General features: G+C 36.8%; 4 protein-coding genes and 1 pseudogene across 7 annotated transcripts; 3 read left to right on the plus strand and 2 right to left on the minus strand.

Moving 5' to 3' along the window:
• Positions 1-1,329: 1,329 nt before the first annotated feature.
• LOC148766670 (uncharacterized) lies at positions 1,330-2,430 on the minus strand (annotated as a pseudogene).
• A 3,375-nt stretch (positions 2,431-5,805) lies between these two features.
• Positions 5,806-9,337, plus strand: LOC105956658 (zinc finger CCCH domain-containing protein 11). Its single transcript, XM_012980530.2, has 8 exons — positions 5,806-6,210; positions 6,295-6,379; positions 6,614-6,757; positions 6,876-6,964; positions 7,841-8,029; positions 8,112-8,242; positions 8,361-8,460; positions 8,871-9,337. Exons 1-8 carry the CDS (start codon positions 6,040-6,042, stop codon positions 9,063-9,065), a joined length of 1,104 nt encoding a protein of 367 aa, XP_012835984.1. The 5' UTR covers positions 5,806-6,039; the 3' UTR covers positions 9,066-9,337.
• Positions 9,338-9,351: 14 nt separating this feature from the next.
• LOC105956659 (2,3-bisphosphoglycerate-independent phosphoglycerate mutase) lies at positions 9,352-10,026 on the minus strand. Its single transcript, XM_012980531.2, has 2 exons — positions 9,827-10,026; positions 9,352-9,737 (listed from the first exon to the last, which is right to left on the minus strand). The coding sequence occupies exons 1-2, from the start codon at positions 9,969-9,971 to the stop codon at positions 9,469-9,471; spliced, it is 414 nt and encodes a 137-aa protein (XP_012835985.1). The 5' UTR covers positions 9,972-10,026; the 3' UTR covers positions 9,352-9,468.
• Positions 10,027-10,534: 508 nt separating this feature from the next.
• On the plus strand, positions 10,535-13,003 carry LOC105956661 (large ribosomal subunit protein uL4z). The gene is made up of 2 exons (XM_012980532.2): positions 10,535-11,840; positions 12,645-13,003. The coding sequence occupies exons 1-2, from the start codon at positions 10,728-10,730 to the stop codon at positions 12,756-12,758; spliced, it is 1,227 nt and encodes a 408-aa protein (XP_012835986.1). The 5' UTR covers positions 10,535-10,727; the 3' UTR covers positions 12,759-13,003.
• Positions 13,004-15,219: 2,216 nt separating this feature from the next.
• Positions 15,220-18,544, plus strand: LOC105956662 (AP2-like ethylene-responsive transcription factor TOE3). 4 transcript variants are annotated; one of them, XM_088826469.1, is made up of 10 exons: positions 15,220-16,166; positions 16,602-16,627; positions 16,720-16,750; positions 16,844-16,931; positions 17,026-17,171; positions 17,258-17,302; positions 17,390-17,493; positions 17,607-17,749; positions 17,872-17,958; positions 18,046-18,544. In XM_088826469.1, exons 1-10 carry the CDS (start codon positions 15,697-15,699, stop codon positions 18,280-18,282), a joined length of 1,377 nt encoding a protein of 458 aa, XP_088682595.1. In that variant the 5' UTR covers positions 15,220-15,696; the 3' UTR covers positions 18,283-18,544. The 4 variants fall into 4 exon arrangements, with proteins under 4 accessions (XP_088682595.1, XP_088682597.1, XP_088682596.1 ...); XM_088826470.1 differs by having other exon boundaries at positions 15,326-16,166; positions 17,613-17,749; XM_088826471.1 differs by lacking the exon at positions 17,258-17,302 and having other exon boundaries at positions 15,223-16,166.
• The last annotated feature ends 721 nt before the right edge of the window (positions 18,545-19,265 follow it).

Raw genomic sequence — 19,265 nt, forward strand, 5'->3', positions numbered from 1 at the left:
CGCAATTTAATCAGTGCTGATGCATGCAGTACTGCATGGCCTCATGCTGCACTAGTGAGTTTTGATCTCATCAGCAAAGTGCGAGCAATTATTTGGACGCGTTTAATCAGAGATTCCGCCAGTCCATTTTGAGTGTGAACGTATGCTACTGGGTGCTCGACATTTATTCCCAGTGCTGCACAATACTCATCAAAAGTTTTTGATGTAAATTCTCCGGCATTATCCATTCTTATGTTTTTAATGGGATAATCATGGAAATGTGCTCGGAGTTTAATAATTTGTGCTAGCAAACGCGCAAATGCAACATTTCGCGTAGATAATAAGCATACGTGGGACCATCTACAAGATGCATCCACCAAAACCATAAAATATCTAAATGGCCCACTTGCAGGGTGTATTGGTCCACAAATATCACCATGAATACGTTGTAAAAATGATGGTGATTCATAACCGACCTTTTCAATGGAAGGTTTTATAATGAGCTTTCCCTGTGAACATGATTCGCAGAAATATTCATTGGACATTAAGATCTTTGTATCTTTTAATGGATGTCCTTTAGTATGTTGTGCAATCCTACGCATCATAGTCGTTCCTGGGTGACCCAGTCGATCATGCCATAATCCGTGTATATTGGGATTAACAAGTTTCCATGGCATAGTGGCATAGGATTCGAAAGCTCTAATTTGGAAACAATACACTCCAGAAGCTGTCGCTTCGAGTTTTTCATGAACAATTCTTTTGTCCATAACATATGATGTGATGCAGAGACACTCCACGGTATTTTTAACCAGTGTCTCTAAATGATATCCATTGCGTCTCACATCTTTAAAACTCAGTAGATTCTTATTTGATCTACCTGATATCAATGCATTTTCAATATGCAAAGTGGTACCATTAGGCAACACAATTGTTGCGTTCCCGGAGCCATCTATTATTTCCGCGGAACCTGCTATGGTTTTAACTTGTGCCTTGCACAAAGTCACACTCGAAAAATATATTTTGTTATTGAATATTGAGTGTGTAGTTGCACTATCGAGTAGGCAATTTTCTCTTTTGTCGATGTTCTCCATGTTTGCCTAAATTGAATAACATAAAATTAATATTGAATCGTAGTATAGTTTGTAAATGATATAATAACAAACTCATAATTTTATACATAATCAAAATATCAGCTCGACCTCGGGAACATAACTTCCAAGGGAGATATGTACATGGATACATCAAAAGACAAACTAGCTCCATCTCGGGTACTACATCATCCGAGAGAGATATATACAACGTTTGCAAAGTGAGTACAAAATAACCTAAAAGAGATGCTCATTTGGCAATTTATACAAGAGGATCAAGATCTGTAAAGAAATCTGATAACTCAAGAGAGGTTCCATCCTGAGTAGGATCTTGATCAAGCATGCTCCCAGATGTGCTGGCTTCAAGAACAGCAAGTGGCATTTCTGCCTCAGTTACATTTGCCTGGACATTTTTTCCTTTGTCTCTTTTTGAATCCTGGTACAGATTTACCAGATGTTGGGCGGTTCTACAAACTTTGGCCCAGTGTCCAGTCATTCCACATCTAATACACATATTTTCTGGAATTCTTTCCGCGGGCATTTTGCCTTTATCGCGTTTTGCCTGAAATGGTTGTCTCTGCCAGACCGTATTATTATTATTTCGACGGGGATATTCATATCCACCACGGTCATTATTTCGGGCATCTTGAGGGGGACCACGTCCACCACCTCTGCGTGCACCACGCCAGAATCTACGCCCACGGCCTCTAAATCGGCCCATATTTCTGTTTTGATTAGCATGTGCTTCAGGCACAGCTTGGGACCCACATGGTCGCAAATCATGATTTTTCAACAGCAATTCGTTTGTTTTTTCTGCTGTGAGGAGTACAGAGATCAACTCCGAATATGTTTTAAACTGGCGCTGCCTATATTGCTGTTGGAGCACCAAGTTCGAGGCATGCATAGTAGAGAAAGTTTTTTTTTCAATTTATCATATTCAGATATTTTAACTCCACACAAGGCTAATCGGGACTCAAGTTTAAACAGTGCCGAATTATAGTCGGCAACAGATTTGAAGTCCTGCAGCCTTAGGTGCTGCCAATTGTATTGGGCCTGTGGGAGAATCACGGTTTTTGTGTGATCAAACCGTTCTTTAAGTTTTTGCCATATCTCTGATGGCCTTTCAAGTTGTATATATTCGTCTTTCAAATCCTCGGAAAGATGATGACGAATAAAAATCATAGCATTTGCCTCATCTTTCCTGTTTGCCTCCTTGATATCTACACAATCCAAGGCTTTTACAAGATCTAGCCCTTGGAGGTGTAATTTGATATCTAAGCACCAGGATAAAAAGTTATTGCCGGTAACATCAAGGATTTGAAATTTTTGTTTTTCGATTCCGGCCATCGTAAAATAAAATAAGTAGAAATAGCACAACGAAAAGATAAATTTTACAAACCTATAAATTTGTAGAGCAAAAGCTCGTGCTGATAACGTATTGTAGAATATAGTATAAAATAATATAAAGAAACTATACTAGAATTAATACAAGAAAACAAGGGAATATAGCCACTCAAAGCTTCTGTGTAGAAATTATGTTTGATAATTAAAAGGTGATTATTCATCTCACCAGATTACATCTATTTATACATGAGATTACCTATGACATATATGACACGGATCATATGTTTTAGATAGTCATTAATTAAAATTAATACACGTATTAATACAAGGGTCTACAAGGCATACATATGAAGATCACGTGAAGGCATATGTATATACCTAATTCTATTGGTTGAGTCCATGTGGTCATAACAAAAACACTATTTTTGGATAATTATTCACATTATTAACTACAAGGATGGGCTGGATAATAATATATTTTTAAATTGATTTAATATTTTGTATATTTCGGTTAGGATTAGTGGAGTAACAAAATATTAAAATAAATAATAAAATTGCCTCCAAAGTTCAAACTATTATGGGTGCTTGGACCTGGACCCAGTCACTGCCCTTCATCTGTAATCCCTTCTTTTAGTAAATTGGGCTTCAATGTAAAAGCCCAACTTATTTCCCGACCATATTTTCATGCGGATGATAAATTTTTTACCGAAATTAAAATTTTTTTACCGAAATTTGGTTTATGAGTTATACTAAAGTGTTTGATATTTAAAGAAAATAAAAAAAACATATAAGAAATTAAAAAGTTAAGCTGCTAAAGAAAAAATAATCGTTTATTTTTATTAAAAAAAAAAACACTAGTAAGTAGGGTTGTGCATGGATCGGTTTTAACCACAAACCAACTCATTTTCGAACCACAATTTGTGATGGTTAATCAACCATCAACCGACCCATTTAAGTTGGGTCGATAATGTCAACCAACCCATGTATAGTTGGGTCGATAATGGTTTCTAATATGTTAAAAAGTTGGTTAGTCGGTTAATATCGGCCAACCAACTTTATTCATTAATTTATTATTTATTAATTTTAATTAAAATATTTAATATTTCTAAATTCAAATTTCTATTTTATATCACATTTATTAAATTGTTTAATATTGACCAAAATCTTGAAAGCAATAAATCTAACCTAATTATCTAATTTGAACTATTTTAATCTTAAGACATATAGTCTAAATATTTGGACGATTGTTATTTGTTGAACTATTTATATTTAATTGCAATATATATGCCCGTAATCTTTTGAATCTTTTATTTGAATATTATTGAACTAGTCGCATATAATTTATAAAAGGTATAGCGTTGTAACAAGTAATAAAATATTAAAAAAAAATTAAAAAATATTTAGATGGATGATCCATCAACCAAACCACCAACCAACCCATTAAATTGGTTTTCAACCATCACCCAACCCATGTAAATTGGGTCGATAACGGTTTCCAATATTTACCAAAGTTGGTTGGATGGGTTGGGTTGGTTTTATGGCTGGTTTTTAACCAAACCAAACAACGCACAGCCCTACTAGTAAGTAAGGTTCTATTAAAATGGAAAACCCTAAATAAAGTAGAAAATTTGATATAACTGGTCTTGTAAAGGAGAATTGCAGTAAGGACGCATGTTGTCGGCCAAAATCCATTGAGAAACGCAATTCGAATGAAAAGAGTGATTGCAGCAAGGCATAACGGACATCTGAACCCCCGATCCTCGGATCTTTCCGACATATATCGCAAACATCGGCTTCTATAAGATCTTCGACTCTGAACCTTTGTAACTCGAACAAGTAACACACAATATAGGGATTATACGATATCAAACTCCGATCCCATGTGCTTATTGGGACCAAATTTTCAACTCTAATAGCCATCTCATGGGCACAACCAATCGCCTCGCCATCTTGTTGGACCGTTGTCACGACCCGCTAATTTTGGCCCAACCCTTTGCCAGTTACCCTTGGGTTGGGAGGTTAAGGAAGCCCAAAACTTAAGCCAAATAGGGTTAGGCCCAAATGTATAGAAAAGTAGAGATTCTTGGAGGATTCTAGAAAATATTCTAGAACCCTTTGTAGATATTTTGTAGGAATTCTTTTGAGTGTTCTAGTGAACAACTCATAACCGTTAGATCAATTAGATATCCACCGTCCATTAAGAAGGTGATCTAGTATAAATAGGGGTAGGGTCCTCATTGCCCATTGTTTGTTGTTTGTCAACTTTAGCTTGGCCATTGTTTGTCAACTTTAGCTTCCAAGACAAGTGCTTCCTCTTCGGTCATCCAATATTCCTCTTCGATCATCCAACAACGTAGTCAGATCATATGGAAAAATGTATTCAATTTTGTATATTCAATTTTGTATCTCTCCGAGTTGACAATCTCATGATTTCATCGTCGGCCCCTTTTTTCATGATTAAACGAGCTCTGATTTCAACCAGATAACTTTTTTCATGATAAAATGAGCTCTGATTTCAACCATATAAGTTTTATGTCCAATTTCAGTTCGTAATTACAATGGAGATGATGGGAGGGATGTATTGATATTTATATAGAAGATAATCCAAAGAAATATAGGGATTTTAATTAGGAAACCTATCTAATGCAGGAGATCTATTGTCGGTTCCGCTCCATATTAGGTTTGGGATAATATAAATAACCGATTATATTTGATACTCTTTTGATTTATACGTGGTACCAAAAGAGGAATAGCCTCTATCATACAATTTGCTGGATATGGAAAAATAGCCTCTATCATACAATTTGCTGGATATGGAAAAGAGGAATAGCAAAGAGGAATAGCCTCTATCATATACCAATTGATCATCTTAATCTAGTGTAGGTTTAAAAGTTAAAACTAAGACCAGTGGGCCCGTTTGTTCATAGTCCAGACCCGTTAAAATTACGGGAACTCTATCATATACCAATTGATCATCTTAATCTAGTGTAGGTTTAAAAGTTAAAACTAAGACCAGTGGGCCCGTTTGTTCATAGTCCAGACCCGTTAAAATTACGGGAAGGGTAATAACGTAACTTCATAGAATTCTGTAGCCATTATGTTCCCCCGTTAAAATTACGGGAAGGGTAATAACGTAACTTCATAGAATTCTGTAGCCATTATGTTCCTCAAAAATATTAAATAGTAAGATATTAAATAGTAAGGGACCAATTTTGCAACCAAGCCCGATTCTTAATCTAGTGTAGGTTTAAAAGTTAAAACTAAGACCAGTGGGCCCGTTTGTTCATAGTCCAGACCCGTTAAAATTACGGGACCAATTTTGCAACCAAGCCCGATTCTTAATCTAGTGTAGGTTTAAAAGTTAAAACTAAGACCAGTGGGCCCGTTTGTTCATAGTCCAGACCTGTTAAAATTACGGGGAAGGGGTAATAACGTAACTTCATAATTCTGTAGTTTCTGGAAGCTCCCGGAGCACATATCCTCAACCAAAAATCTCTCGCACAAATCCTCCTTCAATCTCCGGCGCCGGCAACTCATCCAGCAATTAATTTATCTGTCGATTTTTCAATTGATCTTCGATTTTTCGAAGAGAGAAAATTTAATTCAAAGATAGAAACAGAAGAAGAAAATGCCTCCAAAGCAGCAATCTAAAGCGGATGTGGCGAAGAAACAGAAGGTAATCGAGGACAAGACGTTTGGATTGAAGAATAAGAACAAGTCGAAGAATGTTCAGAAATACGTCAACTCCCTCAAACAATCCGTTCAGCCCAAACCCGACGCCACCAAACTCAACGCACAGGTGATCGATCATCAATTCGTCGTAATTATTAATTATTTTTTAATTGTTTGATAATTGATCATCCGTGATTAATTAATTCAACAGAAAAAGAAAGAGGAGGAGAAGGCAAGAGAGAAGGAGCTCAGTGAGTTGTTTAAGATCGCCGTGAAACAACCTAAAGTTCCACCTGGTAAATTCTGTATCTAGTTTTTTCACGTGATTTTTCGAAATTAAAGAAAATTTTTGCTGAGAATTTTATGTATGTTAAATGATTTTTATCATGTTATATGTTTTCCTAGGATATTTGTTGTTTTATTTGTCATTTAGAGTGAGGATATGTAGAAGTTTTACATTCATTTGTGTGTGATAGCATGGGTAGATGAGTGACCAATATACTGCATGCATTATGCCGTTTGTTTTTCAGGCGTCGATCCTAAGTCGATTCTGTGTGAGCATTTTAAGGTGGGGCAATGTGCGAAAGGTTTTAAGTGCAAGTTCTCCCATGACTTGAATGTGCAGAGGAAAGGAGAGAAGATCGATATCTATAGCGATAAGCGTGACGATGAAGGTTGACAGTTGATTTTTTTTTTTTTTTTTAAACTTGATTTCAAATATTTCTTATCCTTTGTATTTGTAATTTGCTATTAATATTTTTAATCCTTTTCTTTGTATCAAAAACAAAAAAGAAACTATGGATGAATGGGATCTAGAGAAATTGGAGAAGGTTGTTGAGTCGAAGAGCAAGGAGTACAACAAGAACAAGCCTACTGATATAGTAAGCCTTCTTATATGGCATTAAACTTTCTTATTAAAATATCTCCTGATAGTGAGAGAATTACATCTTGGATCTTTTCTAAGTCAATTCTATATATTTGCCTTTGTGGATTTTTACTTCATGAGGTTTTTTAGTTGCTGAGCATGAATTTCATAAACTCATGCAAAACAAAGACAATTGAGCTTGATTTTATTGAATAAATTGCTAAGCATCATTTTAACTATCTCATGATGTCGACAATGGCGAATAGGTCAATCAGGAAAAGATGTTTGCCATGATCAGGGCATACGTTCAGTTCCAAGGTTGTTGTATTGATTCTTTCTAGCTCTAATGTGAAGTTCAACTAAAGAATATTGGTTTATATATGCATGTGATAGTCAAACTAATGAAACATTGAAGCTGCGCGAGGAAAACATAGTAAAATAATTTCAGAATATTTTAATTTACTGTATTGATATGCGCATCTTCAGCGGAATGAGAACCGCCAGATTGTAATAAAGTATGTGCTTGAAGAATTTTATGTTTCGCCTGTGTATGAAAAGAGAAACCTGGAGTCAATATCAGCCAGGTCATTAATAATGTCTCAATTCATTTTATAAACGATTATTTGTATGTGGCGTAGTGCCATATCTAATCAAGGGAATGTCAAAATCAAATAAGAAAAAATCTTCTCATTTTATGTGTTACGAAGGGTAGAAGAATGCCGTTCTACTTGATGCAGGTTGCATTGTAATTTATTTCCATTTCTTTGTTTTTCGGAATCTCTTCTGTTATGCTAGTTTTATGACATATTGTATGGATGTTTTGTCTTTGTGCTTTTTAAATACCAAATTTAATAGTTGCGGTTTGTCGCCTTTGTCCCCATCTTGTTTATAGGTATGTAAACACTTTCTGGAAGCAGTGGAGAAGAAGCAGTACGGTTGGTTTTGGGTATGTCCAAACGGTGGTAAAGAATGTCAATACAGACATGCACTTCCTCCTGGATATATCTTAAAATCTCAGATGAAAGCTCTTTTAGAGGAGGAAAGTAACAAAATACCGATAGAGGAGGAGATAGAAAATCAGGTAGTACTGACTAACGTAGATTTCCCCCACATCCACCATACCTCAATATAGTTATGCTAATGGTTTAAAAATCTATTTTCAGCGCGCCAAAGTAACTACTACAACTCCTATGACTCCGGAGTTATTCATGCAATGGAAGAAGAAAAAGGTAGAGGAGAGAGAAGCTGGTCTGGCTGCACAGAGAGCAGATAGAGCTAAGAATGACCGTATGAGGCGAGTCTTCTTTAGTAAATTTTCTATTCTTATACAATGTCTTTACCTTTATGTATGTATGTATGTATGTATGTATACAGGAGTTATTTAGCTCATAATTTCCTTCCTTGTCTCCCAGTGGTCGTGAGCTTTTCCTTTCAGACGCCAGTTTATTTATTGATGATGCCGAAGCATATGACGACTACCAAAGAGAAGAACCTGCTGATGCAGATCAGAAGGTAACTGTTTCGCCAGTTGTTCTTCTATGTTTCATCTTATAGTGCCTGGAATTTAATGAATTTCTGTGCGTCATGATATATTATATTTTTTTGTGTGTATTCACTCAATTGTTTGTCAAAATTACAAGCAAAAACCGATTACACTCAGGGTACTCTTCCCATAGAAAAGGCTGGAAATTTGAGGAATCATGGCTATTCTGGTTGATTAGCGATTATGTCTTCTCTCTGTGAATCGATTTGAAGAGCGTGTTTTTATATTTTAATTCAGTGGGCTCTCAAGTATTCTCGTTCTTATTGTTATTCCTTCTTAAATGATGAAACATTATTTTTCCACCAAGTTAGTTTGTTGTTTTGACATTTCTTTCTCCGCTGTTAATTCTTTAATTTTCTTCGCATACTCGTGTATTCAGGCTAGCAAAGATCCTCCGATTGATAGACCAAGCTCTTCCACATCAGCTAAACTTGATGGAGAAGGTATTCCTGACAATGATGATGGTGACGACGACGATGATGATGATGATCTTGACATAGACGAGCTAAATGAACTGGAAGCTAGCCTATCAAGAACCGCACTACAAATCAAAGAACCAGGGGACAATGCGTGAATCCCAAGCTATACAATATACAGTCTAATCCCGTTTTTGACCCGACACTTGAAGTTAGAAATACCGTTTAATTGCCAGCCCCTCTCGACTCAAGTTACAAAATGCAAGAGAGGCTCCCAAAACCCGAGGTTTCATTCATCACGCCCAGGCTTACTACTAGCAAGTCTTTGTGGTTTGTACTTTGTATCCGGTTAAATCTCGTTGAAGTTGGTCTTTTAATCCTATGTTTGAGGTGGAGTTCATTAAATTTATAATAAAGTACTTATATTCAATCTCGTATATACAGTATTATCATAGTCGCAAACCTTATGTATGATATCTATATGCGTGTTCTTCATTACATAAATTCGATAAAAAGAACAAATTTACAGCAATATTTTCCTGTTCGGTAAGAATCGACCGTTTATTTAATCGGTGCCAGAATCGTGTACACGAGAAGAAAACTAACAATAACAATAGCTCCAATCAGAGTAAACCTGGGGCTGGTCCATAACATAAGATTTGACCTCTCTGTTCTTCTTATCGGATCAACCTCTTCCGACAGTGGGAAGTCCGACGGCTTCGGATTCCAGCTTACGTACTTGTTCGGCGAGAAATCCGAGAACAGTGTCTTCTTTCCTTGCTTTCTGAAGCTTGACCATGCTTTGTCCCAATCTCTCGACGATTTATCTCCTACATATTCACATTAATATTTTCCATATTGTTTAATTCACCAAAAAATATATATATATATATGTACATATATAAAATTATATGTATACCTTTATTGTTGTTATTGGTGTCGCCGTTTTGCTGGGGAGGTGGCTTTTTGGCGCAGCTTGGTTTGAGGATTCTTTGATTTGAATTTGAATTGGAATTCCATGATTGATGAGAATAGAGGCTCTCGATTCGAAGACGAATATCCATTTGGTGTAATATCTTTCTGAAATTTCAGCCGCAAATTATTTGGTTTATCAAATAAGTAATTGTGGGGAAAACTGTTTGAGCCGTTGATTGATTATGTCGCTGTCGTTGAAAACCCGACTTTTGGCTTTTTTTCTTTCTTAAATAGTATTTCATTATTACTCAAAAGCGCTAACTAATTAATTGTATCATTTTTTTTTTCTCTAGAAAATTATAGTTTTCACCACTCAAATTTGTACTACTTTTGTATTTGGTTCCTTATGATCACAAAAATACATTTGGTCTCTTATATTTCAATAATTTAATACTTTTGTCTTTACGTCAAATTAACTTTGTTAGTTGGATAATTAAGTGATGGGTACACAGTTGATTTCGTTAGTACTAACGAAAAATTAACATAAATGACTAAAAATGTTAAATGTTTGAAACATGAGGAACCAAATGTATTATTGTGAATATGATGGACCAAATATGAAATTAGTGCAAACTTGAGGGGTTTAAAACTGTAATTTTCTCTCTTTTTTTTCTCTCACAAAATCATTTTATGATTTAATGATGAAAGGCCCAAAGAAATTAGAGAGACCCATTTCTTAAACAGGCCGAAACCCTAATTTAACGAACCCAATGGCATTTTCCGTAAATTAATCATCGTTTCCCGGCGGCCACCAGACTATATATTCCTCACTTCACTCCAATCCTAGATTTTGACACTCCCCACAAAACCCTAGCTTCAGCGCCACAAACTCCAAACCTCACGAAATGGCCGCCGCCGCCGCCCGCCCTCTCGTCACCGTTCAGTCCCTAGAGAACGACATGGCCACCGATGGCGCTGCCGCCAATTCCGTTCCTCTTCCAGATGTGATGAAGGCTTCGATCCGCCCCGACGTGGTCACATTTGCCCACGGCCAAATTTCCAATAACTCCCGCCAGCCCTACGCCGTCTCGAAGAAAGCCGGACACCAGACCTCCGCCGAGTCGTGGGGTACCGGCCGCGCCGTTTCTCGTATCCCCCGTGTTCCCGGAGGCGGTACCCACCGCGCAGGGCAGGGAGCCTTCGGAAACATGTGCCGTGGTGGACGCATGTTCGCTCCGACTAAGATCTGGCGCCGCTGGCATAGACAGGTCAATGTTACTCAGAAGCGCCACGCCATCGTTTCGGCGATCTCCGCTTCCGCCGTTCCTTCCCTGGTGATGGCGCGTGGACACAAGATCGACGAAGTTCCCGAGTTGCCCCTGGTTGTTTCTGACTCAGCTGAGTCAATTGAAAAGACCAGCGCTGCACTCAAAATCCTCAAGCAAATCGGAGCATCCGCCGATGTTGAGAAAGCCAAGGATAGCCACGCCATCCGTGCTGGAAAGGGGAAAATGAGGAACCGTCGCTACATTTCCAGGAAAGGTCCCCTCGTTGTTTACGGAACCGAGGGTGCGAAACTTGTGAAGGCTTTCAGGAATATCCCCGGAGTCGAACTCGCGCATGTTTCTCGTCTCAATTTGCTCAAACTTGCTCCCGGTGGTCATCTTGGCAGGTTCATCGTGTGGACCAAATCTGCTTTCGAGAAGTTGGACGAGATTTATGGCACTTTCGAGAAGACTTCTGAGAAGAAGAAGGGGTATGTCTTGCCGAGGTCAAAGATGGTCAATGCTGACCTGGCAAGGATCATCAACTCCGATGAGGTGCAGTCCGTTGTGAGGCCTATTAAGAAGGATATCAAGAGAGCTCAGCTGAAGAAGAACCCATTGAAGAATCTGAACGTGATGTTGAAGCTCAACCCGTATGCTAAGGCTGCCAAGAGGATGGCTCTATTGGCTGAGGCGCAGAGGGTCAAGGCTAAGCAGGAGAAGCTCGACAAGAAGAGGAAGCCGATCACTAAGGTATTGTTTTCCTTTCGTATGCTTTTTTTTTTCATGTTCACCGTTATTGTGTTGTTGTGTCTGCAGATTGATATTGATGTTGTGTTTATTCTTGATGCGTTATTAAGTATGTATGTATAATGTATCTATATGTGTCTCTATATCAGCTTACATCTACTTTATGTTTAAATGCCATCTTATTGTGTGAATTGTTGTAGAAATTTGTTCAGATATATAGATTATTATACGATCCAAGACGATTTAGTTTGGTTATGCGTGTGCCTTGTTCCGCATTGTTGGTTGAGTTCGTAGTATGTGTATTTTAAAAATAAACTAATATGATTGGTTTGCAACATGGGTTAATTTAGTTGTTTTCGTATAATTTATATTTTATGAAATCAATTTGTTGCTCTTGGCTTTCATTGAGAACATCCTGTCTTAAGTGTTGTATTTATGTTGCCATATTACAAGAGAACAATATTTGTGTAATATGCTATCTTAGACATTAGTTCACTTTTAGAACAATCTCCTTTTGTTACAGAGCTCTTTGTCGATTGTATCTTGTTTTACTTGCGGTTGCTATTTACTATTTTACTTCTGAATCAAGAAGTTGAAGTATAAGTGCTTATATCTAATGACTAGTCATATTCCCATCCCAAATTTAGCCGAGAAAGTATATCATAAATGAGGACTTCCTATTAGATTCTTGTGTATTTAATTAATAAAGATATACGCTAAAATATACGTGTCTCCGTTTTTCTTTTAACCTCGTACAAGTTCGAGGACTGATTTATGTCTCTGCCTTGATTTGTTTCTCTCTTACAGGAGGAGGCATCAGCTATCCAGTCTGCTAGTAAGCAGTGGTACAAGACAATGATCTCAGACAGTGACTACACAGAGTTCGACAACTTCACAAAGTGGCTCGGTGTTTCTGAGTAACTCAAATCTCTCTATTTCTTATGGCTGTTAGATTTTATATTCTTAATTGGTTTTGTTTACTGTTTTTGGCTTTTATCTTCCAAGACTTTTATGGTATCAGACGGTTTGGGAACGACTTTAATAACTCTAGTAGCTCAACTTTACTTTCTCCTTCCCATATTTTATTTCTGCTGAGTTTGAGAATTTTTGATTTAGACAGTATGTTATGGATTTGCAGGTTTATTACCTATTTATTTCTGTGTGAATCTTTTCCGTGTGGCATCTCAAATGCTGTTGTTTCTTCTTTCTCGACGTTTGTTTTCAGAATTTTTAAACGTGTTCGAAGTTCATATTGAATTAGTAGTTATAACTACTGATTGGCCATTAGTTCTTTCTTAAGTAATGTTATTGTTTCTGATAGTTTGTGCATGTTCAAGAAAATTAAGGTTCATAAAGTGTGAGTAGGGTTATTACTATGCTACACCCACTGCTGTGATTTTTTTACGGTTTGATCTACACATACTAATGTGGGTGTGTGTGTTTGTGTGTATATGAACGGACCGTGTTTGAAGTGTGTAATTTTAATTAGAAAAGATGGGCCTTTGATCCAATTATTAGCCCATATGCCAAATGTACCCAAGCCTAGATGCCCCTTTAGAAAAATTAAGAGTGATTACTAGGTGTCTGTTAATCAAGATTAGTGTACATTAGATTAAATCCTCCCAACCCTAAACGAAATTATCACATGTCTATGACGAAGAAGTTCCTAATGTACAAAATTGAACAACCCTGCAAACCCTTATTCCTGTCATTATCATTTTATTACAACCTTTTATTATGTCAAAATTTTATTTTCTGGTTTATTTTAGAGGGTTTCATAGTTTGTCAGGTGTATATATAATACTTCACATTATTATACAAAGGACTATTTGTTTGTAGAGTAAACATGGTAAAGACAGTAAACAACTGTTCATTCTTTAATATATACCTACACAATTTTCAAGTAAAAAAAAAAAATACAAGAAGGAATCCCTTCGGTATTGCTTTTGTTTTGAGGTAGGTGAAAGCAGTCATTGTTCATTTCAGGTGATTAAATACTAAAGTAAAGAGGTTCATCGTTGGACAATGTAATTCTGGCATGTTTAATTAACAGTTGTAGGGCAATATTAAAAAAAAAAAAGAATACAATCAAACCTCAAAAATTAATATAGTCGGGATCAATCTAATTCTATTATCGGAAAAATGTATTTTTTAAACGGAATTATTAATTTATTGAGCTTCTACTTTATTTTGTTAGGAATATGATTGAACCAGCAGTCCAGCAAATATTGTAGGTGTAAGACAATTTTATATTTATAATTACTGTAGCTTAATAATACTACGAAAAGTATGATTGGAGTTCACTGTTAGATTGCATTAGCTATAAATTCTCTTAATTATGTATTTTGTTCATAAAAAAAACACAGCCCGGGTTGGGATTTTGCTGCCGACTAAAGTGAGAATAACAAAAGTTTGTTAATTTGTTTTTTCACGTTATGCCATGTGATTATTAAAAACAGTAAAAAATTACTCATGTAAAACATTTATTCCACTGTCGTCACGTGATTGACCACCCCCCTACCTGGGCCCACCTCGGTCAAGCATACAAAAACACTCAACCAACTATAGTTATATTCCTTTTGATATCGTAAATAAATATAATAATCTAAAGAAATTAATTAAAAAAAAGAAAAAGAAATTCTTATGTATATTACAAATATTTTTTTATTTCTTTATTTTAGCAAGTGTATGAGAGGGAAACAAAAGATGTCTAAATTACTCGAGGATTTGACTAATATTCGCCCAATTTGATTAGTTTAGTAATAATAATAATATCACATTTGGTTATAATCTTAATCTTATTAATTCAAATAAATTCTATAATTAAACATGATATTGTTAAAAACTCAATTGATTTGCACGTAACCTTTTTACTGTTTTGCTCTTTTTCTTTGTCGGCTTTCATCGGCCCCCGACCCCTCCCGCAAAAAAATGATTATTAGTTATGGGTCCATTACCTTAACCTTCCCTCACGCGGTGTAACCACCTCCTAAAGTCCTTGTTCTATCACGCGCCACCTCATAAAAAGGAATTATGAATCTTACTAAGGCGGTGGTTGCAAAATGTATTTTAAAACAAATTACTGGTTTTTTTATTTTCCCATTTAGTCTTTGTATTGTGTGTTTGCAATTGCAACGCTTGCATATTGGCTCAAGGGATGAAAAGGACATGTGGTGGAATTTCGTCCTGGCATTAGCAATTTTGCTCTAGTTACAGAACCTGGTATTTGTAAAGCTAGGGCAAAAGTGTCAACTCATAGGCTTGCCAAACTTCTATGTAGCAACCCGTGCCTCTCACGCGCCACCGCGTTTGCACTAAACAGAACACCGTCTCTCTCACCCACATATTCCCTTATAATATCTCTTTCTCTCTCACACACAAAAGCGCACTCGCCTCTGTTGTATTTCCTCCGGTACCACGCACTACAGTGCACACGCAAAAAACGGTTTATTTAAGAAAATCTTTTTTTTTTGCTTTTTTTCTCTCTCACTTAGAACACTCCTCTTTCGATTTTCTCTCTCTAAACTGCAATTTAAATAGCCGGCTTTCATTCATTCATATCTCTCCACCTTTTGCCTCTTCTCAACTTCTAGAGAGAGAGAGAGAGAGAGAGAGAGAGAACAGTATCAAATTCTAATCAGTTACCCCTTTCATCATATACAAACATCTATAGATACAGTGTTTTGCTCAATTATTTCCGTATTTCAACAAAATAAACTAGAACTAAAATATTCCTTACTTCTTCACCATTCTTCCGCACTCATTTTCCAGCTTGCGCATGCATTTTCGCAGTCTGTGTATGCATATATTATATATATAGGTGCGTATTGTAGAAATTTTGGTAGATTGTAATTTAGTGATGTTGAACCTCAATTTGACTATTGATCATTCGGCACCGACCGTCGATCGAGTTTTAACGGCGTCGGAGAAGCATCTTATAATATCGGGAGATCAAATGGAATATTCCGGCAGCTCTAATTCCTCCATCGTTAATTTGGAAACATCGAGCACCGCCGGCGATGATAACTCTTGCTCGAATCATTTCGTCGGTTTCGATATATGGAAGAGCAACGGTGAATACGAGGAGAGTGAGAAATCGAGCTGCGGTTACGTGATGAAGGATTTTTTTCCGGCAAGTGGCGTAGCTCGACCGGGCCAGTGGCTGGATCTCCCGGAGAATCGCCAGGTGTTAGCGGAGCAGAGGATTATTGCTCAGCCGCAGAAGATGCAGCAGGTGAAGAAGAGTCGGAGGGGACCGAGGTCTCGCAGCTCTCAGTATCGTGGCGTCACATTCTATCGCCGCACCGGACGTTGGGAATCTCACATTTGGTAAGTTAATACTTCATTGATTTTTCATATTAATTTTAATATTTCAATTACATCTTCTGCTATTGACTTCAAAATCAAAATTATTAAAAAGAAATTTTGAAAAAATGGTAATTAGTCAATAACACTTCTGCGATTAAGGACAGAGGTTTTACATTAGTATAATCAACCTTTTGTATTTAAATTTTGATGGATCTGAATTTATAGCTGCTGAAATGGGGATTGAATGTTATACAATTTTTGCAAATGAGAAGGTGTATCTATTATTGATTGATCGATTTACGTTTATTTGCTTTCGATGATTTGTCTGCAAAGGATTTGTAATTACTGCCCGATATGATGTCCGTCGGTTGTAGCGGAATGGGGATTTCGAGTGTCTTTCTATGTGGTGTGTTATGTGTATGGCTAACTAACGGCTTTCCATTGTTAACTGTGCAGGGATTGTGGTAAACAAGTCTATTTAGGTAAACAGCCATGATTGCTATTAACATTACTTTGTTGAGATATTTAATAGTTACTGATATCTTTGAAATCTACTGTGAATCTGAACACATAGGGGGATTTGACACTGCACATGCTGCGGCTAGGTAAGAGTTTGAATTGTTGTCAGTCGACATTAATTCTGGGATGGAAGGATTCTGTGGTGGCTAAAATTTTGTTGAATGGGATTATAAATCCAGGGCATATGACCGTGCTGCGATTAAATTCCGTGGACTGGATGCAGACATCAATTTTAACGCCAGTGATTACGATGACGATCTTCAGCAGGTTGGTTGTGCATGCTATGTTTCGGTTTATATTTTGTTTTTTTCTTGGTGAAGAGGTTTTGAGTCTCGATATCTTTTCCTTCTTTACTCCACAGATGAAGAGTTTAGGCAAGGAAGAATTTGTGCACATACTCCGTCGTCAGAGTACGGGATTTTCCAGAGGAAGTTCGAAGTATAGGGGAGTAACGTTGCACAAATGTGGACGATGGGAAGCTCGTATGGGACAGTTTCTTGGCAAGAAGTAAGATGTCGTTAAAACTACTGAGATTTCTTTTTATGAAAACGAGCAAGAGTGATTTTCATTGTTAGCTATGTTTCCCCATGCAGATATATCTATCTTGGTTTGTTTGATAGTGAGATAGAAGCTGCAAGGTGAAAATTGACAACTTCTTCCATTCATGTTGTTTTAAATTGTCTTGAGGCAATTTTACTGATATAAATTCTGTAAATGTTGTTTAGGGCATACGACAAAGCTGCTATCAAGTGCAGTGGTAGAGAAGCAGTCACCAATTTTGATGCGAGCACATACGAAGAGGAACTGAGCACCGAGGCAGACATTGGAGGTAAAAAAAAAAATCGCCGAAGCCCGTATATTTCCTCCTAAAACATAGCCATTTCTCGTTGGGCTTTTAACGTAATGTGTGGTTTACTCGTTTTCTTCATCGGTGTTTGATAGCTCCAGCTGGTGATTACCATGATCTGGATCTAAACTTGGGCATAGCTCCACCTAATAGAGCCAATGGTCAAACTCAGAACATTGAAATGGGAAGCTTTGGAATCTACTGTGGCTCGAACAACCTGCCTGAAAATGGAGCAAAGGTTCTCTACACATTGAGATATTGAGTTATCTGTTATCGTATTTATGCTCTATAACTGTAGATTCTTGCATATGTTATCTTTTCTTAAATATCGAAAGTGATTTAGAACACTTTCACTCGCAGGGCTCTGCTTCAGCCTCTATGGAGCATTTATCACATGGACATCGAAATGTATACGAGGCTCCTCCCTCTTTTCATCCCATTTATAAGGTATTCGTTGTTACTAAATTCAGATGTTTAATATTCTGAAATATCTATTTTCTTCGGTAACAATTGTTTATTTTTTTCTTTCGACAGGGAACGGCAGAGAAGATTATGGAAGTTGATTCGCCAGCAAATTGGGGATGGAAGACGCACGACAATTTCCATGTGAATCATCCGTTACCACTCTTGTCTACTGCAGCATCATCAGGATTCGCTACTACTTCATCGTCTGGTGCTATTCACCAGTCGCCTTTTAACACAATATCCCAAACCCATTATCCGATACCACTCTCCAATTATAATAATGGATCTCATTATTGGTTCGGCTGATTAATTTGCACCACCAGATTTTCCAGAAAATATGTTTTAATCTTTTTTTTTTTCTATTTTAATTCTCCAATGCTGTTGAAAAAAGATTCTACAAACTGTGATATTCACTTGGTTTGCATAGTTTCAGTGCAAAGTTCTACTCTCATGTGAAAGAATCAATGTGGATGAAGCATAGTCACATTATTATGTAACTGAAATCATTTCAATTTGTCTGCATAAATACTTGCCAGTTTTCTTGTATAATTAATCATGGTACCATGAAGTGGGGACTGCCGCAGATACATTATTATTATTTATTAATATTTTGTTTCCGTAAGAAGTAATGGTGATTGTAAATTTCCCCTGAAAAGAAGAAGAGTATTCCTAGTACTGGTGCTCGTGTTTTGTCCTTGATGAATATGGTACTGTCAGCGTTCGTTGTGGGGCTAACGAGTGAGTAACTTCCTCCACCTGCTTTTGTCATGACTCATGACTAATGAGCTGTATCCCGCGACTCCGGGTTATAAGTTTTAACCTTTGGTTTTATCTTGCAGATCACCATTTTGCTTCTATTATTCAATTTAATCCTCTCTCTCTTTTTTTTTTTTTCTTCCTTTCTTTTTTTAATTACGGCCACTCCCTAATGTCAAATTACGAAAAAATCTCTCTATTTTTGGATAATTATAATCAGCCCTCAACTATGAATTTTCTTACATTTTCACATTTGCGGTATCAAATTATTCTAGATTATGTGTATTCTCCAGTTTGTACCTGTTTTACCGCATTCGAGCTCCACATTTCGAAACAAGATAATCATAAGATGAGTCTCTTGACTTGTAAATATCAAATTGTGGTGCATTAGAAACTGCATTTTTTCACAAAACGAGTACAAATTATTACATTCCACGAAATCTACAAGATTGCATTGAATTTGACACCGTAAAGATGAACGCGTGAAAATACCATAGTTGATGAGTGGTTATAATTACCCAAACAGGAAGAGA

The sequence above is a fragment of the Erythranthe guttata genome, chromosome 12 (assembly GCF_056151865.1).
Source record: "Erythranthe guttata isolate IM_541 chromosome 12, IM_541, whole genome shotgun sequence".
Taxonomy (NCBI): Eukaryota; Viridiplantae; Streptophyta; class Magnoliopsida; order Lamiales; family Phrymaceae; genus Erythranthe; species Erythranthe guttata.